The sequence below is a fragment of the Stegodyphus dumicola genome, chromosome 9 (assembly GCF_044657685.1).
Source record: "Stegodyphus dumicola isolate Sdum_Otavi_A_Nest chromosome 9, ASM4465768v1".
In the NCBI taxonomy this organism is placed as follows: Eukaryota; Metazoa; Arthropoda; class Arachnida; order Araneae; family Eresidae; genus Stegodyphus; species Stegodyphus dumicola.
The window spans coordinates 56,598,653-56,625,548 of NC_140776.1; the positions used below are offsets into that span (position 1 = coordinate 56,598,653).

General features: G+C 32.6%; 1 protein-coding gene and 1 long non-coding RNA gene across 2 annotated transcripts in view; one reads left to right on the top strand and one right to left on the bottom strand.

Annotated features, from left to right (window-relative positions):
* Positions 1 to 26,896, top strand: part of LOC146995353 (uncharacterized) — a 97,460-nt gene that overhangs the window by 15,631 nt on the left and 54,933 nt on the right. The gene's annotated exons all lie outside the window — the stretch shown is intronic.
* LOC118200700 (uncharacterized) overlaps positions 4,605 to 26,896 on the bottom strand; it is a 30,607-nt gene continuing 8,315 nt past the window's right edge. The window contains exons 3-4 of the mRNA XM_035372662.2: positions 21,728 to 21,962; positions 4,605 to 6,578 (exon numbers count right to left, since the gene is read on the bottom strand). Of these exons, the coding sequence (XP_035228553.2) occupies positions 5,996 to 6,578; positions 21,728 to 21,962 (818 nt within the window). The 3' untranslated portion in view covers positions 4,605 to 5,995. The remainder of the gene's footprint in view (positions 6,579 to 21,727; positions 21,963 to 26,896) is intronic.

Sequence of the window (26,896 nt, forward strand, 5' to 3'; positions counted from 1 at the left end):
CTTCGTGAAAAAGCAAATCTCGAAAAAGAAATTGAATATTTTGAAATTTTACTTAAAGAACTTGAAAAGAAAACTAAAAACACAAATGAATCTTCTAAATCCATCGCTGAAAATAGTAAGGATGAAAAAGATGATAAAAATATTCCCTCAACTTCAAAGACATCAAAAACTAAGAAAAAACGTACTGTCATAGATAGCGAAGGTTTTATTTCCCGTCGTAACTCTGTAAAACGTCCAATTACGGACAACTCTCCAAAAGAAGCCCCTCAAGCTAACAATTTCTCCACTTTAAATAATGATGACCAAATGGAAGAAGAAACTCCAGACACTCAGAATTCTCAAATTAAAAAACAAAATGTTCTTCCTTTTGTTCTCGATGATTTCACCTGGGACTGGGATGAGCTAAAAGCCGAAATCGAAAGTAATGGTATCACTCATTACTTAGGAAATATGAAAGGAAAAATTTTAACTATTAGAGTCTAGGACTCTGATCACTTTAGATTTATCACAAGCTTACTGCAACAGCGTGGAATCCAATACCACAGTTTTAAACCAAATCATGAAAAACCATTAAAAGTGGTTATCAAAAAACTTCACAAGAATTCAAATACTGAAGTAATTAAGTAGGAACTGCAAGAAAATGGAATTCCTTTCCTTAAAGTTCGACAACTCAGGACAGTAAAAGATGGCAATACATTAAAACTTCCACTTTTTCAAGTTGAATGCAAACGAAGTATTGAAGGCAAAAAAGTCTATCATATTAAGAAATTAAGAGGATTAGACATTTTTATCGCCTTTTGTCATAAATGCCAACATTATGGACATGCGAGGGAATTATGTCATTATACGGCGAGGTCATGAAATGTGCAAAGCCGCACGAAACTTACACCTGTACTCAAAAGAAAGAGAGACAACAAACCTGCATGCTGTGTCCTTTGTGAAGAAAACCACGTCTCGATTTATAAAGGTTGTGTAAAACACCCTAATAACATTCAAAAAGCCATCGCTGTAGCAAAAGCCAAAAAAGCAGCAGAAGAACGCAATAGATTTCAATATAAAGCTGCTGACTTCACCCTTTCAAATGAACCAACTAAATCAGCTTGGACAACAAATCATTTAAACACTGATAGTGAAAACGAAACTTCAATCTTTTCATGGATTAAAACTCACATAAATAAGGCTAAAGAATTCATACAGAAATTCAAAACAGCAAAATCATTGATGAGTAAAATCGAAATAGGCATAGCCGCTTTTGGCTATTTTATGAATATTAATTTGGAATTCTGGTTTGATTAACTGCAATTCCACAACTGCAACTTTATAGTTTCACTCATTTAATCATCATCTTGTATATAGCGCACTTGTAGTTTGTACATACTTTATTTACTTAAGAATTTTCCACTCTGGACTTAGTGTTTTTCTGTTTTGTACTCTGAGAACCGCATTGATTCTCAGAAGCCACGCAAAGTTCAAGTTTTTCATTTTTCATTTAAATATTATTGTGTAAATAATGCATTTTGTTGTTTTTCCTCATCGCTATGGACTATGTTTTAAAGGAAAATACATAAATTTATTACATATTAAGTGTTTTTATCGTTAAATTAAGAACTTTTAATGAACTTTGCTGATTTCGATGTCGACCAACCAGGTGCCTTCTCAAGATCACATGACTTCTCCTCTGACTGCCTCTACGCCAGGGTAGCGCAAGACGAAAAACATCTTTCGTTCTTACTTAACATACTCATGAACTCTCATTTTGAACTTTCGCCTCGTGCATCGATGTACATCTTTTATTTTTTTTTTTTAAAAACCAAGCAAATGTTTAAATGGTTATAATTTTCAGGATATTGGTTAGAACTCTTTGTAGTTAATGACAGCTGTAAAGATAAGACCTAAGAGTTATAAAATGAATGAAATGTAACTCTGTTAAGGGTATAGCGTAGCGCCAGAGTGTCAATATGGTAAACAAATATAGTGAATTTTAAAGAGTGCATTTATTCTGTTGTGGTTTATGCGCTATCGACGAAGTAGATTTAATTCAATCCAATAAGTTTAAATGAAATGCAAGAAAAAATGAGTATAATTTAATATTCCGTACAAGGAAGTCATATGGTGTACACATCAGATTTTTTAACAAAATGATTCGTTTCTGACAAACTAGGTCCTTTTCCACAGGAATTTTGTTAGATTTCCTGTTGCTGAAAATTTTCAGATTCTTTTCTACATTTGAGTTTCCGGTACCTCATACATATTCGCTATTTCTAATTGCATGAATATTTCAATTTATATATTCAAAAATGTTTTCTTTTAATACAAAATTTTAATACAAAACTAGTGCTGAGGAGAGGTATTATCACAATACACACGTTCATTGTCTATCCAATGTTCTGTATCAGAAGTTGTGCAAATTTTTATTATAATGCGGCGAAATGCCAGCGGATGCACAATGAAATAGCTCCCTGCAAAGCGGTCAAAAAATGATATTTAATATAAATCTTATTCATCAAAAATGTCCTGCTAATAATAAATGATTACAAAATAAATCATAGAACTTACCTACTCCTACAGCTGCACTATGAATACATTAATGATCTAAATACTAAGAGTCTCTCCTACCATATCCCAAAATATACATACAATTTTTAAATAGCAATTTTTTGCGAGATGCTTCCGTTTACTTCTGCGTTTGCTTCCTGCTTCCCATCTCATTCGTCCAGATAATCAGAATATCTTCTTACGCAGGAAAACAACAACTTCTCTTTTTTTAATAAGTTTTATATACTGCTGCAAATTTCTCAAAATCTAAAGACTGTTTAGTAGGAATGAATGCGCTTAATAAGAATGAACTCGCTTTAAACATTTAATAAAATACCAACTGAAAGCTAATTCCACAAAATTTTGAAATCATTTATTTATTATGCAGGACTTCGCAAAGCTTTGTAAAAGGGAATATGCTAGAAAGAACTTAAAATAATATGGCAATAAAAATATTAAGTAGAGAAAGCAAACAGATATTCTGAAAAAATATGGATATTCAATTTACAGTTTTGAATATTAAGCTTATAATTTAATGTAAATAAAATAATTAAAGTTTAAATATCTAATTTCATCTACAGCATCTAGACACTAAAGAAACTTTTATTTAAATTCCAAGCTGTACTTTCTTTGATTCCAATCCCCAATACATCTCAATTAACAGAATTTTTCTTTTTTTTTAATTATCCTACCTTTTTTTTTTATATTCTGCCATGTCTCATTTCAAAAAGGCAGTCATCTGCCATAAATTAAAGCAAATAAATAAAAATGAACTAATTGTTAATTCTTAAATGTATAACTTCCTTGCATGAGTAACTTGCAAGCTAATTGTTCGGGAACGTTTAATTGATACTACAGTTGCCAATTCAAAAACATCTAATGTGTACACCACATGACTTCCTTGTACGGAGTATTAAATTATACGCAATTTTCCTCCACTTCATTTAAACATATTGAATTAACAGTTAACGAATTTTGGATTAAATCTACTCCGTCGATAGCACATAAACCACAATAGAATAAATGTACTCTTTAAAGTTCACTGTATTTATATACCAATGCGACACTTCGGCGCTAGGTTCACTTAACAGCGTTACATTTCATTCATTTTATAACCCAGAGTGCGCAAAAACTATATCATCTGAAGAATTACCACATATTCTATTAAAATAATATAATAAATCTAAAACAATGTATAAAAGAAATTAAACAAATGAAAAAGAAACAGTTTTCACAGATGTTTCAGCGCCTCTTACCTAATGCGCATGCGCCACTAATTAATTCAGTTCTCACTTCGCGGCAAGGCAAAAATGCATAAAAAATCAAAATATTTTCATTAAAAATTGAAAGATAGAAAAACATAAAACGCCAAAACAATTAAAACAATTAAACCGATTTTTTACAATTAAAATTACAGTTTCTACGCAAAACAAGCTAATAACCTAAATGATAATTCCAGAATGAATTAAGCATAATTTAATTTGCAATAATAAAAGTTTGGTTTGGTTTTGTGTAATTATGGCAAAGCCTCGAGGGCTATCTGCCTAAGGGGAGGGATGCCTTCGTGGAGGACTTTCTAAGGGAAATTGGCTCGTATACACGTTACACATGGGAAAAACCACGAAAACGCCCATGCAGCCAGCCCGTTCGCGGGATTCGAACCTAACTACCAGTGTTCAGTGACTTTACCGCTCGGCCGCTGGTGTGGCCAATAATAAAAGAAGACATTACTATGCTGTTGCGAAGCTTAGTTTCTATAAATTGGCAATAAATCCTACATTCTACTAAGTTTCAAACGTAAATAAATATGGCTTCTATGCTAAACAAAAATTAGGCTTAACCGTACTTAAAAAACCTTTAAATAGATGACCACAATTATTGCATGCAGGTTAAATAAAGACATAAATACCTTAACCGGAAGATAAGAACAACATAATTCAATGATATTTAAAGCAAAAAATGCACAACTAATCCGCAATAAGTTATTCAGATTCGTTCTAGAAGATCTATGTATTCCTAAGGATCACATGAGGGAAATGATACACCAGCAAAATAAACATACGTAAAAATTCACAATTAAAACACATTTATTAATCGTAGGTTAACATAAGTTTATACAGATGGGATAACTGGGTCCAGGTTCTTGCATAAACATTATTTAAAAAGTATTCACAATTTAAATACTCAAATCGAAATCTGAAATTGAAGGACATACAAAATGCCTTCTCAAGTAATATAGAAAATAATACAACAATTAAACTTTCATGTCCTTAATTATTAATTAAGGCATACTTTATAACAACTAAGCATTAAAAAATTCGTTTCCTCAATTATTAATTAATTAACAAGTAACATTTCAGATTTTCATTTAACATTAAAAACGACTGATCATTCCTCAGAAATCAACCTTCCAAAATCCTAATAATTAAATAACATAAGGAAAAAGCATAGAAAAAATAAATTACTCAAGTTTAGAACACAAGGCAGTCCATAAGTGAAATTGACTGTATTCGTCGGAAATTCTCTTCACCGATGAGCACGTGATACTTTGATACTTTTTATGATAGGCATTTTCCCCTGCTCTTACCAGTACCTTTCCATTTAGAGATTCCCATTTAGGGTCGGACCTTCCTGAAATCCGTAGTTAAATCTAGATCAGCGGTCGCCAGCCGGTGGTCCGTGAAAACTTTTTGATGCTCCGCAGAAAAATTGGGACATTATTCATATTTTTATGAAAATTCGGTTTAAAAACTGGCGAGTAACAAAACCTATTATGGAATGCGGATTATACTTTTTTTTTTTTAAATTTTAGCTACTACTTTTAGCGAAATTTTTTCTGAATTTAACGACTTTTTAGCTACTTTTGCAGGTGTATCTAGCTACACTTGAAAGTGAGAGTTGGCATCTATAGATATGCTGCTGTTATCAATAATAGCGCGAAATGGAATTCTCTTTCCTTTTGAATTACAAGCATATGCTATTGTAGTCGTTAATAACGCAGTTTTTCTCCGTGTCAATAGGCAACACGATGGATTTTTATGAGAACCATCTGCATTCTTGTTTATAATTGCATGACTGGAAGTTTCTGTTTTGCCTAACTGTTGATCGATGGCGCCATTGCTGAGTAATATGTTTGCAGTAATTAAAAGTTGGAGGCATAAGACTTTCAGTTTATTGATATTGCTTTGCGTTTGCACATATTTCGTGGAAACAGTGCATTTACTAACTTGATGAACAATTACGTATACACATGAATTGGATTCGCCGCTTAAAATTACTACTTCTTCCTCATGTTTAGGCAGAATCATTAAGAACTTGTTGAAAGAAAATAGCTTTATGGTGTATTGAATAATTCTTGGTTAGTCAGTTCATCCTCTAATTACGAATTATCATTTATTTATAGAAGCATAACAAAATGCAAATACAGCTTACATAAAATTAAAATGTCTTCCATTGATGTTTATTGTGCAGTACTTCCTGGACGATAAGGTCGACACATTTTAGAGCGCGGATCAAATTTTTCTCCAGCGCAGCAGATTTTATTCGGCTCCGGAACGCACATTTTTCCATGTACATTGAACAAGAAACTAAAACGAACTTCTCTACCACGACTACCACCATTTATATAATTTAAACAGTCTTCAAATTCTCCTTCTTTACATATCTGAAAAATTTCTGCAGCAGTCATTCCTTCATCTAACAAAGTTTCGACAATCGCCGGTTGACATTTAGCCCATGTCAAAATTTCATAATTGCATTCTGCACAATGCAGGTTCTTGTACAGCTTACTGTTTACATAAACAGGATCCGAATAAGACTGACACAACTGAGATACAGAGCGATTTCTCCATGAAAGAGAACAGCGAAAGATTTCATTAGTCGAAACGCAAGGTCTCAATTCTAAACTCTCAAGAAACGTAAAATCATCATTTTTTGCATAATACTCGCATTGCCGCTTCTTCTGAGAACTAAAGATTTTATCACGATTCTGATGCCACCATTTGAAGGAAGACAGATCTTTTGGAATGTTTTCCTCTTTACACCTGAATTAAAGAAAGGAAGGAATAAATATGGTTAACTAAATGCTGAATTCAACAAATTTTATTCAGAACACATATAAAAATCACATATAGTCTAAATTTTAGAAAACTGCATTTAGTAAATTAAGAGAAAATACAATACCAGATTACTTTGTAGCATTTTAATGTTATTTAGCTAGGAAAAAGAAAGCATTATACTATAACCACAAAAATTTTGAAAATGACCCGGAACCTTTAACGAGTTACTTATCGTCACATTCGTTACATCTCTAATTGATATTAACTAGTATAGAATATTACGCTAAGTTCCAGAATTACTTAAACAGAAGAACTCCTGTTAATTAGCGATAATATATTTGCCACTTTTCAAAGGCCTTTTGATCATCCTAGATTTTCTTCAGATGACTTTATGGGAAAAAAATGATTTAACAAAATGCTGGTTCCTTTTTATCTTTGTCACTGTCGAAAAATAAAGCCGCTCGAAGGAGCTAGTTTGTTGTTTTCGGGTTTGGGTCATAATCCCGACAGCCGAAATCCCAACAAGCCAGAATCCCGACAGTCGGAATCCCGACTGTCCAAAACCCCGACAGGGCCGAAATCCCGACAACCCAAAGTACCGACACGGTCGAAATCCAGACAGGGTCAAAATCCCGACTGTCCAAAATCCCGACAAGTTAATATCTAAATATAAACACTCAATTTAGCTTAATAAAATACAATTTTTAACTAACTATTACATATTACTAATTAAAAGTTTAAATCAAAAAATCATAAAAATTATGTCATTACTTAAAATAATTTTTAACAAATTGAAATGACTGTTAAAATTTGAAATGAAGATTTATAAAATTATTTTTATTAAGAAAAAGAAAACATCACTTACACATGCAAACGACATATTTACAGTGACACATTGTGAGCGATAGCACGAAGATATTCCATCACAGGTCGATTATCACGATCGTCCACAACAGTCATAATTCTCCTTTCTCTGTCCTACCTTCCTACGTTTTGGTTATTGTTCTTCGCGAAGAATGCATTCAACTTGGTATTCCACATGCTCCTGTTTTTTTTTTTTTTTTTTTTTTGAAATCCTTCTATGATGTTATAAACGCCGACATGGGCCCGTCCAATTAAGGTGTCCCATCTTCTGTGCCAATCCTCGACAGCATTTTGATTGCGCGGAGCATTTATAGCTGCCTTTTCTAGATCACTAATGATTCTAGATGGCCTCAGTTCAATATTATTTTCTTCAGCGAAATCAATTAAATCTTGGAATAATCTTTTGTAATTTTCTTCAGATTTGCTAGTCATCAAAGCATATACTAGTTGCAGCTGTGGAAGTATGTTAAGGGGTCATTAGGCCTTATTGGGATTTCGCCCGTGTCGGTATTTTGACCCTGTCGGGATATTGGACAATCGGGATTTCGACCCTGTCGGGATTTTGGCTTGTCGGGATTCCGTCTGTCGGGATTCTGGCTTGTCGGGATTTCGGCTGTCGGGATTATGTCCGGATACCGTTGTTTTCGTATGTTAAACCATTTTGAGAGGAAGATTAGGCCCTTTTTCTTGTTTATGATCCAGATTTATAAATAACAATCTAAGAGAAACTGTAGTATGATTTCATTTAATAGTATTTAATTTCTGTTGGTTTCCCGAGTAAAAATCTGTTGTAGAAATTTACAGACTCAATGATTTTTGAATCTTCAAATTCAAACTCAGTATTTGCGTTTAGGTAACAACAGGGATTCTCAAATCCCATTTCAGCCGATATTTAAGTCTCCAACATGCATTTTTAAAGGAATTTTAAATTTTCTTCCTATCATACCAAAATGTTTCAGTTCTTCATTTTTGCTATATATTCTACGGATATCATAAACTCTGCTTCTTCCCTTCGAATCTAAATTATTATGTTATTTTTAACTATACTAGATGTTCCACTGTTTTGTATCGACAAAAGTATCTTTTTGATTCTTTACCCGTTAGCTCAAACCTGGAAGCTAAGCAGTTTTTATGGAAAAACCAAATTATCAGAATCCTTTTTATTCTTCATTTTCCTCTTACAGTAAATCCTTACGACCATGTTTTTTTTTTTTTTTTTTTTTTTTTTTTTTAATAATAATAATCTGCAATTCTTAGATATGTTTTAGTCATCAAAATATATTTATCTAAAGCAGTCTCCACACAGATTGTGATTGCTCTCCGAACAAAAAATGCAAAAGGCAACTTTTCAAAGCTACCATATGACTAAAACTTCTTTACGGATAAAGCTAAAATTTGATGCTGGTTTCCTAATAACCTCCCTGCTTAAAAATTTGCTTCATTTACTTATTTATAAGTCCAAAGGAGCATTTTGACCAGAAGGGCTATTAATTTCGTTTTGGCATTTTTGCGTCGATTCACGATAAACGTTGTTTCACTTTTCAAATTGTTGCCACTAAATATTATCGCCCTGTATTATATTTAAGAAAATTAAATAGTGAAGAATCTGCATGAATGTATGTATGTTTCTCGCATTGTGATAAAATAACGGTACCTAGAGCCATCAAAATCTGAATAGCTTAATCTTCCACAGAATACAGGCATGTGGAAGCCCTAATTTGAATTTGAAATTTGTTTTATTACCAATTTTATATTTTATAAAACTTCAAAAATTTTTTATTAAAAAACTAAACGATTTCAAAGCGAGCAATGGCAACACTGTACTGAAAAAAAAAAAAAAAAAAAAATCTGAAATGTTTCAGATTTTAAATTACGTCCAAAGGGGCGTTTTTTTAACGTTTTGAGTGTTACCTTTATTTATTAAATATCATGTTCTTTGCACTTAAACCATAAAATTCAGTTCAAGAGCAATATCGGAAAATAATGTTAAATTAAGCATATCTTTAGAATTTCCGATATACACAGTCTCGCGAGCTGGAGATAAAAGTATTTTTTTTCTATATAACGTTGCCATTTCTCGCTTTTAAAGCATTGAGTTTGTAAATCAAAAATTCGTTAAAGTTTTACAAAATATCAAATCTATAATAAAACAAATTCCAAATTTGGGATTTCAGATGCCCATATTCGCAGTAGGATTTCGTCATTCAAAATTCGATGGCTCTATGTACCATTGTTTTATCACAATGCGAGAAATAGACAATCATTTATGCAGATTTTTCATTATTTAATTTCTTCAAATATAATGCAGGACTCTAACATTTTGTGGCAACAGTTTGAAAAGTGAATCGACGTTTATGAGTCCGACGCAAAATCGCAAAACGAAAACAATAGTCCTTCAGGAACAAAGCCCCTTTGGACTAAAAAAAAAAAAAAAAAAAAAAAAAAATTATCTCAGCACTCGAGACTGTATCGGAAATTCTAAAGATATGACCATTTTAAAATTATTTTGCGATATTGCTGTTGAACTGAATTTTATGGTTTAAGTGCAAAGAGCATATTTAATAAATAAAGCTAACACACAACATGTTAAGGAAAAACGCTCCTTCGGTCGTAATTTAAAATCTGAAACCTTTCAGATTTTTTTCATTTATGTATTATTTATTTATTTATTTATTTATTTAGAGAAATGTCTAACAAAGAAAGCTATTAGACTTCCTGATGACAATCACGACGAAACTTCCAGCGGGATCAAGAATACAAAATAAAACAAGGCCAAAGTGCGCCATTTCGCAATTCCACGCAACTCACGGAACTGGGCGAAAACATTCATGAACACGACCACGACCACGACCGCTGTATTTGCAGCCGTGGACCTTGAAAGCACAATTTATTAGTGCATTACTAGGTTGTTGTAAGATAAAGAACATTCCTGGCAAGTTCATGTGTGTCATACTGCAGTGACGCGTATGAACTTCTCAGGTAGAGTATTACATGCATTGTACGATTAACCAAATGGCTTGTAATCCTGAAACAAATACTGACTTTGCGGCGCAAATGCAAGTGATGAAATGACGTAGATGTAATCAAGAAACGGCAGGTCTCTTATGTCCAGTGAAAAGGACTTTATACGGAATTTACCGAATGGGAAACAAATATCTTTAACAGCGTTTGCCTGAAACACCGAACAAAGAACCACAAATCTTCACAGCTCCTGAGACAGGTGGTACGATGGAACACAAGGTGGCACAAGACATTAATTTTTCTAATCAAATGTTTTTCTAATGGGTGTTTTATTTCCAAACGTAAATACTGAAAGAATTTCCAAACTGTTTGTATAATAGGGAGCTTCAATTCATCCGCGATTTCTTTTCTCAGGAAGGAACGCATACTACCTAAATCCAGTAGAGCTCTAATTAAAACCGACTGCATAGTTGTTCGAAGTGTTACGCAACACGTTTGAAGCGAAATAGTTTTAATAATGCTGCCTGAGAACGCTGAAAGAACATGCGAATCTTATATACTTTTATTTTTTTCATTTCGCTCTTTCTCAGCGCGAAAGCATATTGAACGGTTATGTCGACCTTTGCACTTTAGGAGCAGACGAGATCGCTTCGACATTGCTTCACGCAGTGGTTTGATTTCAGACAAAGGTAACATCTTGCATGTTTACGTAATAAATTTCTCTTCTCATCAACTGTCAGTGATTCACAGTCTTCAGTAACATTTTTGGATGTATTACAAATCAGACACCAATTAGTAGTTTTGTTTTCTTTAACCGGCGCCAAGAGTTGGTAAGTGGAATGGGTGATACTCCCGTTCCCACCCTTCTCTTTATAAACACGGAAAGTGTTTTCTGTTTTTTGAGTGTAGAGCAAGAGATGGCTTCTCTCGCGACTTTCCAGTTCTGAACGAACAAACTGCAATAATTCGCCAACGTTAAAAAAAGATGACGAATCCGTTTTACGATTGAATTCTAAGGTTAAATCAGATTGCAGAGTTTTCATTATGGCTGGAATCAACATATAAGTGTATTTATCCGGTGTGACTTCTGATGATTTCAAGCTGCGTATTTGAGTTTCTATAGTGTCACAAAGTTTGCGAAGTTTTAAAGTGTCACTGGATTTGGTTACTGGGGTAAGATTCAGGAGTTTTTGCATGTGTGAGTTTATAATTATATCTTTTCTGCCAAACCTGTTTTTAAGTTTTTCAGTAACTTCATCGTAATTTGGTTCCGAAATACAGAAACTTCTATCGAGTTTGCAGCGTTGCCGCATAATTAAGATTTTAAATAATTAAATTTTTCGATTTTCGTTAAGGATTCATTATCGTGGATTGCTACTTTGAAAGAGTTCCAAAAACTTATCCACTGGGTATAATCTCCATACAATTCAGCGATGGTTAATTTTGGCAGACGCGTACATTTATTGCTTTCGATTTTAGAATTAGTTTCGTTAAGAGAGTTTTCATTATCCGAATTTGTTACTTTATTTAATTCTTTCAATTTTTTATTTGCTCTGAATTGCCATAATTGAATTTTCTCTTTGTATTCAATACAAGATAGAATTTCTGTTTCAAACTCTTCGGCCTCTGATTTCAAGTCACGCTCTATCTGAGCATCTAATTCACTCACAGCTTGCGATTTCATGATTAATTGGTCTAAACTTTCTTCTAATGTACTTGTATCAATTTCTTCTTTATTCAACTCCGATTCGATTTTTTTAGAATCTTAGACACGGTGGTCCTGATAACTTTTCTTTTCGATTTTAATTTAGCAACAGTCTCTTCTGCCATTGTTGTTCTACAAATTAGAAAATTTAGTCTTACCTTTCGATGTCTTCGCACACTTGCAATGTGCTAAATCCAATTCCCGGCCGATGCACCACCTGTTTCAAAATATTCTAAGATTGCTATAAATCGATATCAATTACTTTAAAAATGTAACTTTTAATATGTACAATATTTACATATCATTAATCAAAGCATAGTGGTTCAGTTGTTAAACAAATCTATGTGCTTTCCCAATCGAAATCTTTCACATAGGAACCAAAGTGTTCCTAATCAACTAGTGTGCGAAGCATCAAACATCCATTTTTTGAGCTGCCGGTGGAAAGTCTGCGGAAATTCAGAAAGCACGTCGCGTCGCGTTAACACGCAACGCTAGTGCCATCTATCAATTCATGGAGGTAGGAAAGGGAGGAGGGGCCAACCCGCGCTAAAAATGAAGCACTGCTTTGAAGCTTGGGTCACCAGATGGGGTGTTCTTTGTTTACATTCAGAAGCTCGCTTGACAAGATTCTGATAGTATTTCGACACACGACAGTTCCATAGAAATCGAAAAGGGACACTTTCGCATGAAAGAAACATTCATAGTGTGATGGATAATAGCAATTTGTATAGTTTAGTGACATTTACGCAAAAATCACATCTTGGTTATTTTTCGATAACTAACAACAGCGATTTTGATTATGAATTTGTTTTATAAAATTATAAGCTGTTGCATTACAAAAATATAGATTTTAAGAAAAATGTTATGCTTAAAGAATGAAAAATACCTTACGGTACATTTAAAATAGTATACGTCTTTCGATAACCTTGATAGAGTATTCGCTACTTTTATTTTATTTTCCAAACGTCAAAATGTTTTAAATAAAACAAATTTTTTTCACATCCATATATTATTGTAACATGTACATTTTAAAATTTTTTAGAGGAGAGGCTTTACTGCGGCTCATTTTAAACCCATCGTTTTAATTTTATATATCTGAAAAATAATCACTTTGGACTTACACGTTTTATAAATATAAAATTATGTATGTTAAAATATTTGTAATTAGGCATACAGGTCAGATTAAATTTTTATTAAATAGAGTAACGCATGCAAGGGCTATCTGCCTAAAGAGAGAGATGCCATCGTGGAGGAATTTTAAAGAAAAACTGACCTTTGAGTGGGTATTAAAAATAATACTTATAACTTTCATTCAAATTATATTCATATATATTTTTTATGTAAAACTTTCGGGTGTATGCTAAATTAGTGTAAATTACTTTACACGAAAAATATAGTGAATGCACAGAAATTAAAGATTTGCACATGCCGGAAATGATAAATAGGAAATATGTATGGGTATTTATGCATGTGCTTGCAAAAAGCATGTATCTGCCTTTCACAAAATACTTAAATATTCATTAAATTATTTATAAATATATTTGAAACGAAGAATTTATTCACTTATAAACAACTGTGAAAGTACTGTGAAGAAATCTAATTATTAAATGTATCTAATTTATAATGATTATAAATGTTATCTAAATATATAATAACCTTAATATTGAATTGTAAACATAAATTGAAATCCTGTTGACAAATGCGTTATAAAACTACTTGAGCAAGAATTGTTCGTATTGGAAAGCAATCTGTTAAAAGGTATTGTAAAGCAAATGCTATGAGATGCGCACTTAAGAACGTAATAAAGAGGTTTGGAATATGTATTGTTGAAATGAAGGGTAAAAAAAAAATCTGATAAGTATAATTAAAAGAATTATTCCCCTTACATTTTATAATAACTCAGTTACAAGTTTTAAATAATACTTTAAAAAAAAACTTATTTTATTCCCTTTCAGAAATGTTCAAAGAAAGTCAAGTACTATTTAATTCCTAATAATTCTCTAATTTAAAATGAACCGAATAGAGCATTAATTATAAATTGACTTACATTTTTCGATTTAAAAGATGCCTCAGAAGCCAAAAAATCATGTCATATTTAAGAAAGTATTTTAGGAAGAAGCTCTATAAATAGAAAAGAAATAATGCATAATTTTAATATTAATAATACAATAAACTTTGATCTTAATTTTTGTACCTTAACCGAATAAAATCGAATTATCTTAATTTTTTTTTCTAATGTTATTAACGAAAACTTGTGAAAATATTTCATTCGAATTAAACCATTCTGAGAAAACTGTCCTGTGAAAAGTATAGCATTTAATTCCGTTCAGAATGAAATGTTGTTTAAAAATATGTTGTTTTCACATACTTAGGACTCTGAAGTGTTGTAGAAAAAGAAAATATATACATTTATATGTATATTTACGACGTAATTACAAAATATTTACATCCGAACGCGTCAAATCCCATAGAACTCAATGGTAAATGACCCAATGTTTTGGTCACTACGTAGGGATCGCCGGTGCTTCAGAGCAGGGTACGGGAGAAACTTGTTTAGGGCGACTCCATCTTACTTCCTACCTCCATGTATCAATTAATCAAAATAATTTCCACAACTTGGTAATCAAAAAATAAATGCTCTCTGTAATTTTCAGTGCTACAAAATGAAGTGAAATGTCCAATTTAGCATATAATTTTTGTGATACAACACCTTGCACCTTTTCTTTTTGCTGGAACAGCCTAGAAATTTTATTACACATGTCACGTAAGAATCCACCGAATTTTCTATATTCAGTTCGTTGTCTTTTGTAGAAATAAAAGTTAGAAAATTATTATAAATCGAAGCGAAAAAGACATCATCAAAAGATACGAAAAGAGGAATATGAACGGAAAATAAATCCAAAACAAAATCTTCAATTGTTGGCATAAAAATTGGTCGCCAAAAGCAGTCTCTGGCGATGGCTTATTCTGATTGGTTGAATTTCTTCAGTTCCCGGCAGGTTTTAGCCAAGGAGGTATTGTTGAACCAAGGAGGTTAGAATAGAAGGAGGGAGGGTTCGCAGTTTCCTCCACTATCAGGGAATGAAACTTCACCGAACAAGCGGCGTCCATATTTGTAACTTCAAAATATTGCATTACGGCAGTGAAACGTACGTGTTTTTAAGCTGTTCCGTGCATGTATTTTGCACTAAAAATATGTAAAATTTATAATGAAATGCTTCGCTATTGTTAGTTTTTTGTTTTAAAGTTATAAAGATGATATCCGTAATTTACTACGTACAGAACATCATTAAGAAATACTTCGAAATCTAAATGCATGTGCATAACATTAAAGCCTTTAAAAATAATGTTTCTGCATATTTCAAGAATTTGTTTAGGTTTTATTAGCAACCTGTTGGGTGTACTTTCCAATTTTTCCTTTAAGAAGTGATATTTCTGATTTATTCCCAATATTGTAATTTATTAAAGAATCATTTAAAATAATTTTAACCTGAAATTTAAGCAGATAATTTTCTAAAAAAATAGTCACAAGTTGCATTTTTTTAAATGAAAGTTTAAATAGATTCTTTTTACAACCAACAACCTTATAACAACAAGAAAATAAATATTAATAAAATAAAACAGATTTATGTGAATTCAGTGATTTCAGTTTATGCGCGTTTCATATTTATGAATCTCAAAGAAATTGCCTTGAATTAAGCTGAATTACAGAAATATACCTATACCTATATTTTTGGATACATCTTTCCCACATGTTCACTTGGATACATCTTTTCCACATGTTGTGTAAATATTTTACTTACTTTTATTGCTATACTTCCCATAAATTTGTAAATTTATGCAAAAAACATTTTTTAACAACAGAAAAGTTAGTTTATCTTGATCAAATGCACAAATTATATTCCTAACAGTTCACAAAACTTAAAAATTAATAATAATTAATACATAAAGAAAAGCATTACTTTGTTTAACACCTTTACAATTCATAAAAATAGTAACAATTGGTGTCTTACTTTTCATGAAAATTATCAAACGAATTACCTAAAACGTTCAAATTATACAGTTTAAATTCTAGCATACATCATTGTATGTTAAGGAACAAAGATGCCAGCTATAAACAGAAACATTAAAATGTATTTAACATATTTTGATTATTATTAAGTCCTTTTTTTCACATCTGGAAAGAAAACAACATGACATTGTGATATTTTTTACCTAACTTATCAAATTACATAAAAAAAAAAAAAAAAAAAAAAAAAAAAAAAAAAAAAAGAAAAAGAAAAAAGAAAATCAATACTTACGCGGAAAAGTAATCTCAGGAATCTTTTTCGAAAATCTGTTTGTGCATTCATATACAACACAAGCTGACATGCTTCAAAAAGAAAAGAAGAAAAAATATTGTAATTACGGACTTCCTTGCACAAGTCACAGCGATAACTGTAACATGGCCGCCAAGCTTCACCTTTTGAGTTGAACCTTCCCTCCTTCTATTCTAACCTCCTTGTGTTGAACTGCGGTGCTTAACCACCAGGGTGCCTGGGCGCCATAGCCCTACCCCTCATCGAATAACATGATAAAAGTTTCGAATTATGAGAAATATAACTGAATGTGCTAAATAATTAAATGAGCAAGAGTTTAAATTCATAATTGCTAATAGTTAAATACATATTTTTTCCTTAAGTACCTAATTACTAATCCATACATAATTAACTATTTTTTAACAACTATTTCACAGAAGAATACATGTACACACAAGAGAAACAAAATACGAAGTGCGACGCCTTAGTGCCACTAGTAAAAACAAAAAGCAATCAGGAGGAAAAAAGAACAATATACAATAAAGAATCTGAGCAACAATTTGCATAACACATATACAAAATTACACATTACTAACATTTAGGATCGCCCTTGGGCGCTTACTGAAATTGGGGTCCCTAGTATCATAACAATAGTTAACAACCACAGGATTGTCCAGAAGTTCCTGTTTATCATAAAATGCCCTAGATAGGCGGCAATAAAAATCACAAAGATCCTCTATTCTTAACTCTTTACGAATTTGGCTATTCCGAATGTACCAGGGGGCATTACATATCATACGAAATACCCCGTTTTGGGCAGCTTGTAACTGCCTTCTCAAACTTTTGCACGAGTATGCCCAGACGGGGCATTAGAATTTAGCCCGCCCGTTCAAAAACCTGCTTTATTTCGACAGTTGTTGCCACTGCTCGCTTTCAAATCCTAGAGTTTGTTAATAAAAAATTTATTCCCATCTTCGTACGACTTTAATCAGCCGAAATATTAATTAAAAACTCTGAAAGCGCTTATTTTCGCACTCATTTTTCCGAGTGGCAACAGTGTCGCGCGTTGGAGATAAGAATGCTTTATTTCGAAAAGTGTTGCTACTGCTCACTTTCAAATCGTAGAAATTGTTAATCAAAAATTTGTAAATTTTACAAAATCTATATACGAGTATATAAAGAAGAATGCCTGTTTGTTTGTTCGCGTTATTGATTTCTGATCAATTATGACAAATGTTTTGCCACATTTAATAGACTAAAATTGAATATAGGTGAAATAATGGATGGAAGTTGAGCCTTTACGACCATTTGACTAGAAAGACGAAAATCATTAAAAACTGCGTGCCATTGTTGCTGATATAATGAGATAGAATTAGCTTATTTTTCTATCGAAACTTTCTATTTGGGTTTCATATCGCATCAGACTGAGAAATATATGACTATGAATCGTATTTTTTGCATCGTTATGATTACAGGGGTATCGTTCTCTGTGTTGTTAGATGCATTGCTCTCAATCTAACTTAACTGGCTTCAGTTACTTCCTCTAGTATATATATATATATATATACATATATATCTCGTGCACACGGCTGGTAATAATAATAGGTTTACATTCCGAAATAAAGCCTGATTTCAGCTAAAAAACTAGCAACAGCCATGAAAAGGGAAAAAGCACATTTGCAGTTATCCTGTAATTTTTGTTTACGTATATCAAAGTATACATTGTTATTTCAAATCTAACCATCAATGACACATTGAATGATTTTTTTAAGGTCTCTTTTTATGCTGCATCGTTAACATGACCGAAATATGTTAAAGATATATAATACTACTAATTTAATAAATACTGAAAAAAAGAAACCTTAAACTCTCTCTCTCTAATATATAAGTCATTTTATTCCATATAATACACATATGTGTTAAAAATTAAAAGAATTTTTGGTAAATTCCAAGCTTAAATAAAATTTAATTAATCATACCTTTCTTAGCACTTTCTGTTTATTCTCAGCCTTACGTAATATTTCCAGTTCATCAACGTCTTTATAAACTGACAGGAAACATTTGTTTAGCTAACCTTAAGTCTTATAAGTTTTATTCTGTTTGTAAATAATTTTAAAGACACACATAAATCTGTTTGTAATTTTTTTGAGAAAAAAAAATTTACGCGAAAAAATAAAAATCTATATGGCCAATTTAGATTTTTTACAGCCAGAAGAAACCGTTTAGTTAAATACAAAGGCGCAAATCCCCATGCACACGCATGCGGAGTGTGCTGTTGTCGAGAGTATACTATGGACGAAGGAAACTAACTCTAACTATTTCTTAACTCCATGGTGTATACTTGAAACTATACCAAAAAACGGAACAGTTCTACCGAATGTTGAAACCAGATTGCACATAATCAGAAAATACCTGTTTATTTCAATTCACTAATTTTACATGTACACATCTATTTCAAAGTTGAATATATTCAGCGTAATATTTACGAATTTTAATATTTAACTCAGAATAGTGGAAAAGGGTATAAAATATCATTAATAATTTTCATAAATTATCAAATTATTACTAATCAAAACCTCACTCATGATAATTAGTTAATAAAACTTATTCTGTTTTATTTTTAAAAGTGGTGGGTGTAATTGTAAGCAATGCAAATCTTCAAGATGAAGTAATCTATCCAAATTTATAAAATAAAACACCAGACTTCACTGTGTTATGCATTGTAATTCGAAATAATGATTTTCCTAAATGCAGTATAAGCTGAAGATTAAACGCATATCAGAGTATTCTTGCCTTTCTCATGGCTAATGGTGCAAACCATTTTTGGAATCAAATATATACGCTTGAAGAGACTACCGCGCTCCATCTATCAGTATTACTGTATCTATTATTGTAATTGAGCCGCTTAGCGAACAGTTTACATACTGTCACTCTCATTAGATTTATATTCATTATTAGATTCGGAGAGAGCTACAATCATTTTATACTGTCGCGAGCAGTTCAACGGTTGTGTAAATGTAATTTTCCTAAAAGTTATTTTTCACGGTTTGGCAACACCGTATTTTTCATTTACGTTTAGAATAATAAAAACGAAAGGCGAGAATGGGCCATTTCTGCTTCCTTGTACGAGGTAAAGGAAGTACTGTAATTACGAGAAATTCCGGATACCATATTTCAACGAAAATATCCATTTTGACAGCTACCGAATGCAATTTAACGATGTTTTTGCGTAGCATCTGTACGTAAGGACAGGTCTCCCAACCGATATAGTGGTTAGCGTCACTGACTGCCGTGCCGAAGGGCCCGGGTTCAAATCCCGAAGAAGGCATGGATGTTTGTAAATGTATAGTGTCGGTGCGGCATGGCGGCATTCTAAATATGCGGGGATACGTCTTCTCTTGTGGTTTTGTATGACACCCTCGGACCCACCGCACCGGGGTGCTGTCCATTAATTTGGGGGCAAAACTGAGCATAATCGCACTGTCACCTGTATGGTGCTCAAGGCTGTTGCCAACGACAAGAATATTCTTGCGCTCCTTGCGCCGAGGAATTTCGTGGGGTTGGGCTGATGTTGCTGTCAGAGAAGTGAGCATAAGTAACAACAAAACGTAAGGATAAAAGAGTCTTTTTCCCCAAATGAATTATAAAACTGATTTAAAATAAATTATGAAGAGAATTTTTCGTGGCGTCTGCATGTATCACGCATAACTCAAAAACAAGTAACCTCAGAACATTGAAATTTTGTATATAGGACTACTATAACATGCAGTTGTGCACCTCCCTTTTCGGTTGCAATCGGCCGCACCAAAGTTATATACAATATATATATGTGTGTGTAAGATATGACAAAATACGATGGCTGCTCTAAAAAATAATTGGCGAACTCAAAATTAGCTATTATAAATTTGGTGTTCTCTCCCCTGAATTCATCTGTTCTCCCAAATTCGAATCTTTCCATGTTACATAACAACCTCTAATTAACCAATCACTGATTATCTGTACTTAATGCATCATACTTAGTATAAATACTCTTCGCAAGGAACTACTTCATTCCTTTCTCTAACTTCTAGTGTGCAAAACAATTCTGCACAGCTTATGCTTCCCGTCTAAGATGCTTACGTCGTACTTTCATAAACCAGGCTACAAAAAATTTATCGTATTTAACTATAGTTGAATAAATGTCTACCAAGATAATTTGATACGCGTGAAAATAAAGATTGTGATACTTCAAGCTTGACTGTGTTAAATGCGTCATCACGCCTTTACCCTCAGCCACTACTGCTACTACTCAGCTACTGCTCTCAATCATGTCTACAGCCGCAAGTTAAAAGTACTGGATTCCTCCTACGCAATTAAAATACTACATATATATAGATATAAATATATACACACTCTGTTACTCGGCTCAGTGAGCTCAGTTTTCTTTATTCTTATATGTTGGTAAATTGTACATTTTTTGCTTTAAAAGTCATTGAATTACGTTGTTCTTATATTCCGGTTAAGGTTTTTATGCCTTTGGTTAATCTGCATGCAATATTTGTAGAATTATCAACAATTTAAAATTTGTTTAAGTGCTTCTAAGCCTAAATTTTATTTTACCATAGCAGCCATATTTGTTTACATTTGCAACTTAGTAGAATAGTGAAGTAAGTCATTCTTCACCTTCTGTGTCTTTTTGTCGAGTGGGATGAAACGAAAGCTTTTAGTTTTGTGCACTGAAAATCTGCCTTCTTGCTTGCTGACCGAATTGCTTGTGTTTGCGAAGAAACTAATTTTTATTGCAAAATTTGTTATTTTTTAATTGTTTTAACTGTATTTGGTGTTTTATGCTTTTCTATATCTTTAAATTTTTAATGCAAATATTTTGAGTTTTTATGTACTTTTTTTTTGCCTTGCCGCGAAGTGGGAATTGAAATAATTGAATGAGAAGTATATCGTTAATCAAAATTCGAGGAAATAAGTTTAAATGAAATGCAGGAAAAATTGCGTATAATTTAATATTCCGTACAAGGAAGTTACATGGTGTACACATCATATTTTTTCAAAACGGATTGAAAATAGGATTTAAAATGGATTCAGAAGATATTTTTTAACTAAAAGTTAACTAAATTAAAATTCACTACTAACCAATTAGCTAAAAGTAAACCAATGAAGATATTGTGGCAGATTAGCTTTATATAAAGTAATTGTTTTCGTTTCAAAATTAAATTAATGAAATCAGTAAAGCACAACTTTTTAATACAAACTATGCACACATAATACAACAGCTGGGGAATTTATCAAAGGTTTTCAAAAAACTGTCTTACCTATACTCGACATTCCAATGCTGTAAATCATAATCATCGTTGCAAAGAGCACAAAAGATATTAACGTATGTCACACCAGAAATCCTACTGGTTACCGGGTGTAAAGTACTAGAACTACTGGAACTACAGATGACATCCATTTCATTCATTTTGGGGGAACAAGTTGATACAGCTTGGAAGCCGCCTTTGCCATGTACTTGGAGGCATGTCGAGCCTATCTTCCTTGATATACTAGCTGTAATGGAATTTCAGAACACTTCAGTAAAACTTAAGTATATATGTTACTGTAAGAGCCCGAAGTCTAGTAAATCCTAGGTTTTACCTGTAAAACCTAGCTTTTATCAAAGTGGCTTGGTAAAAGTCCGAAGTATGCTTTAATATGATTCCATTTCGGGCTTTTACCAAGCCTTTGCGGTAAATCCTAGAAGTTACCAATGCCTTCCGTTAAAAGCCCGAAACGAGGGGTTTAAATCGATCTTCAATATGCCTGCGCACGCAATTTCCGTGGCGATACTTTTCTGTTCTGGCTCCTCCTTATTTGCGCCATTTGCAATCTAGGTTCGAGGGAATTCAAACAAGTGTAAGCGGTTACGATCTAAAACAGAAGCAGTTTGTTTCCATTTTACATATTTTGCGTTTTTTATTTTGCTGAAAGGAAATAAGTGATGTTTCGCGGAAAAAGTTTTACGAAATTTTACAAGCAGGATAACACCTTTTATTTAATAATTGAGAAATACGCTTCGTTAATATATAAAGTGAAAGAAGCATAGTGTGTGAAAGAAAAACAAACAGTTCATTGTAGAAGGTTGAAAGCTATGATATTCTAAATATAGAAAAAGAGGACAAACTTATAGCACCACTGTCTGCAGAAATACTGTGTTTTGTTACAATTGATCAAGTCTTTAACGTTATACACGATACTCATGTCGGAGTTCGCCATGGTGGAAAAACCCGTATGATTAAAGAACTGAATCGCAAGTACAAGAATGTAAAAATAGAATCTATCGTCACATATTTGAGACTATGTGAACCATGCCAGAAGAAACAAAATGCTGTGAAAAAAGGGGTTGTAATCAAACCAATTGAGTATAGCAAAATGAATTCTCGATGCCAAGTCTACCTAATAGATATGCATTCCAATCCTGATAGCGATATAAAATTCATTTTAGTGTATCATCTTAGAAAATTCGTTCTACTCCAAAGTTTACATAGTAAAAGAACTGACGAAGTAGCATATGACCTTCTGGATATTTTCCTAACTTTTGGAGCCCCGAACATTCTCCATTCTGTCAACGGGAGAGAATTTTGTCGAATCATAAACAGTTTATGTGAAATGTGGAGTGATTTAAAAATAGTTCATGATAAACCGAGACACAGTCAATAGCAAGGTTCTGTCGAAAGGGCGAACCAGAACTTTAAGAACATGTTGGTAACGTGGATGGAAGCAAATAAGACAGAAACTTGATCGGAAGGATTAAAATTTGTTCAAGCAATGAAAAACAAAGCATATCAGGAAGGAATCAAATGTTCACCTTACGAAGCTATGTTTTCCTATGTAGCTGGGACTTAATAACTCAGTTTTGCCACGTAATTTGATAAGTTAATATGGCCACTGAAGGGAACTTCGAAAAACTTATAAATATTAATAATGGATGCATGGTTAATACAGAAGATGAAGGCACTAATCTCGTATTAACAGTTGATTTTGAATAGCAAGATAATAATAATGCGTGTGCCAAAGAACAATAAAAGAGCTCAAAATTGAAAAAAAAAAAAAAAAAAAAAAAAAAAAAAAAAGAACAAGATATATACTCTGACACAACAGGTGCGATTATCAACACAAAGTTCAAAATGTGAAAATGTTTCGAAAGACAGTTAAGGAAGGACTTGAGAAGCAGGCAAAGAAAATGAAGACTGCGCCTACTAAAAAACCTTTCGAAACCTACTCTCGCACAAAATGTTAAAATTACCTGATATTGATAGGCCAAAAATAGATCCAAAATCAGTAATAGCCGTTATTAAGATATTAAGGATGATGAGTTTTATGTCATTGGTACTAAGTTTGGTAAATTAAAATCGTTGAACATAAGAAACCAGTTGACATTTTGCAATGAAAATTAAACATCGAAGAAATTCGTACAGAAGAAATACATGTACGTGAAATAGTAAAACTTTCTTTAATTGGGAGAAAAGGACTCAGAAAATGCAACTGTTTAAAGAAGTGTACTTTGACGATGTGTTTGTGCAAATCAGCTGATCTACTTCGTAATTCAAAATGCCACAACAGTCAACCTCGTTGTAACAGATAATAAGAATTATTAAAGAAAAATGTACTACAATTTTCTTATTTTTTTAAACTTCATAATTTTTATTTTTTCTTAGCTACCAATTTAATTTTTTTAACTATTGCCAAAATTATTTTCAAAAATTGTTGAAATTTCTTCAGTAGTTACCGAGAGAATTGTGCATTAATTCAGCTTTTTCACATGGGATCATATTTGTGAAATGGCATAAATGTCGCATTTTATTTTTATTTCTTGTAACTCTGAAAAATAATTGTAAGACAGTTCCGTTGACATAATTTTAAATATTATCTTATTTTAATCACTTTTATAATTTATATTATCAATTAAAAAATTAAAGTGTGTTTTAACCTTTTGGGGACACAATGTATACAATATATCCGCGAGTGGAAAATCCTATCATAAATAAACCCTCGTTTCGGGCTCTTAACGGAAGGCATGGGTAACTCCTAGGATTTACCGCCAAGGCTTGGTAAAAGCCCGAAATGGAATCATATTAAAGCATACTTCGGACTTTTCCCAAGCCATTTTGGAAAAAGCTAGGTTTTACCGGTAAAACTTAGGATTTACCAGACTTCGAGGTTATATAGTAACATATAAACACATAGATATACTCAGCATTCAAAATAATGTCAATATAATTTTTTATATACAAGAAGGAAAGTCTACAGTTTTCTGAACACTTGCTTTTCTAATTTATGTACATAAAACTAAGCTTTTTGACGCATTTATGTGGTTCCTCTAGATATTCTCTTTCTTTTTGAAGGCATACGATCTAATGATCCATAAGCTTGCATATTCCATCGAAATCTTTAGGTTGGGTGCTCAACGTGATATGCAAATTTTTTCCTCTGTCCTTAGAAAAATCTGTCACTTTGTAGAGGTTACTTTAAGTTTCTAACAGTTTATTTTGAAGTTTAAACATGCTTTACTTCTATTCTCGTTTCTGATCTACTATTCCCTACCAGAATGAGTTTTTAGTATCGTGTTTTATACAAATGAATCTTAATCAAATGAGCTAAAAAGGGGTATTTAAGGAAGGTTCAACTTACTTCAAGAGACAGTGCTTCAAAGTCTTTAGTGGCGCCTTTTTCTATCTGGCTACTTCGTTCTTAAATCAACTGCACTCGGCAGTATTGTACGTGCCTGTTGATAATCGCCTGCTAGGTTAAATTAAGGGCCAACTACGTTAGGTATCTGTTCCTAACTTCGGCTAAGTCTGTTTAGTTCAGTATTACATTAATTTCCTATTTTCTTATCCTGATTTAAAAGCACGAGTGCAGGCTTTCTTGTAAGCCCGAAAGCGGCCATCTGTTATTATTTTTTGGAGTGAATAAAAGGGTGTTTCAACCATTCTCCAGACTCTGTCGTAAATACTCAAAATCAGCTATAAGTCGCTACTTAATATAGAAAAGTAGTGAGGAGCATTATAACTTCATAAAGCATCTCTGAGTGGTCGAAAGAGAAGATAGTCGGAGATTTAGGCTACAAAGCAGAATGTTCTACCATCTTGAAATTCACATGGTTTAATGCTTTGAAAGGTCTGGTAGAATCTTGCATGAACTTTCGTGTTAGTCAAAATGAATTGAGATTTCAGCTTCATAAAGCCCATAGCATAATTCGCTTTTGGGTTGTCTAATGCGATATGCTCAGCACTCGAAGATGGCATTGTGCACAGTAAAACACTTGATGCGGCTTACCTTTAACTGTTTAAAGCTCTCTTACGCTTGAAAACATATGAAACACATAATGAGGTGTGAGCACCTCCAAATTTTCTTATCAGTATTATATCTGGAAAATGGCCTGCTTCAGTATCAATTTTCTACACAAAATTACACAATAGGCGACAGTGAAATAGAATTCTTTGGCCTACCACAGCTTGAACTGGACTTTTCCTGCGATAGAAATCGATATCACTAAGCGCATGTAAAATACATAACTGCTGATCTCTCGCCAGGAAACAACGCAAAGTTATGGAGGCAATTTTTCAAATATGGATAATTACACTCTAACACCAGGCCATCTAGCACCAGGTGGACTGACATTTTGCTGGAAGATATCAGAAAACTAGACTAAGAGATAAGCTGCATATCAGTAAAAGCTATTTTAGTGCTTCATTTTTAATAATAATTAATGTTTTTAGAATGTTACTTTTCTGATGTTTCATTTCATGTTCATACTTGCATACGTACATGAACTCAGAGGCTGAACTGCTAGAAGCAACATAGAGTAACATAATGCATAATCAAAAAAGCATTCTTCTTACTCTTCCATAATTTCAGGCGGTATTTTCTATGAATATTTGTAAAATATATTATTTGGAAGAAGTGATGGAACTGCATGCTTCTTTACATGTACGTGACTTCATAAGTGGCGACTTATTTTTATAAAACGAATATAATAACAAAACTAGTCACCTAAAGTTCAAATTCGAGTGAAATATTTATTTTTTCCTCTTCTTTCTTTGAGATGTAACTATTACACCTGAAAATGAACTGAAATTAAAACTTTTTTTCTCTAGTAACTTGGACTCTTAAGCGAAATTTCCCATGAGGAAAGTCTTTTATTAGTCCATAAGAAAGTTTATTGTTTAAATTGTCTCGTTAAGGAATTTTAAATTTCTATATATAAATAAGAGGAAAGATGAAAGACAGTCAAAAACACAGTCATAAAAAGAAATGTAGACTAAACACAGTCATGACATGACACCGTTAATAAATCTTTAATAAAGTGAAATTAAAATACTTGTACAAACAACAATTTTTTAATTAGATATACGAAGTATAAAAATATTAAAAGTGAAATAAAAATACAAAGTACGACAGGATCTTTGAGCAACAAGAAGGAGCGCCATGATTAAATTCTA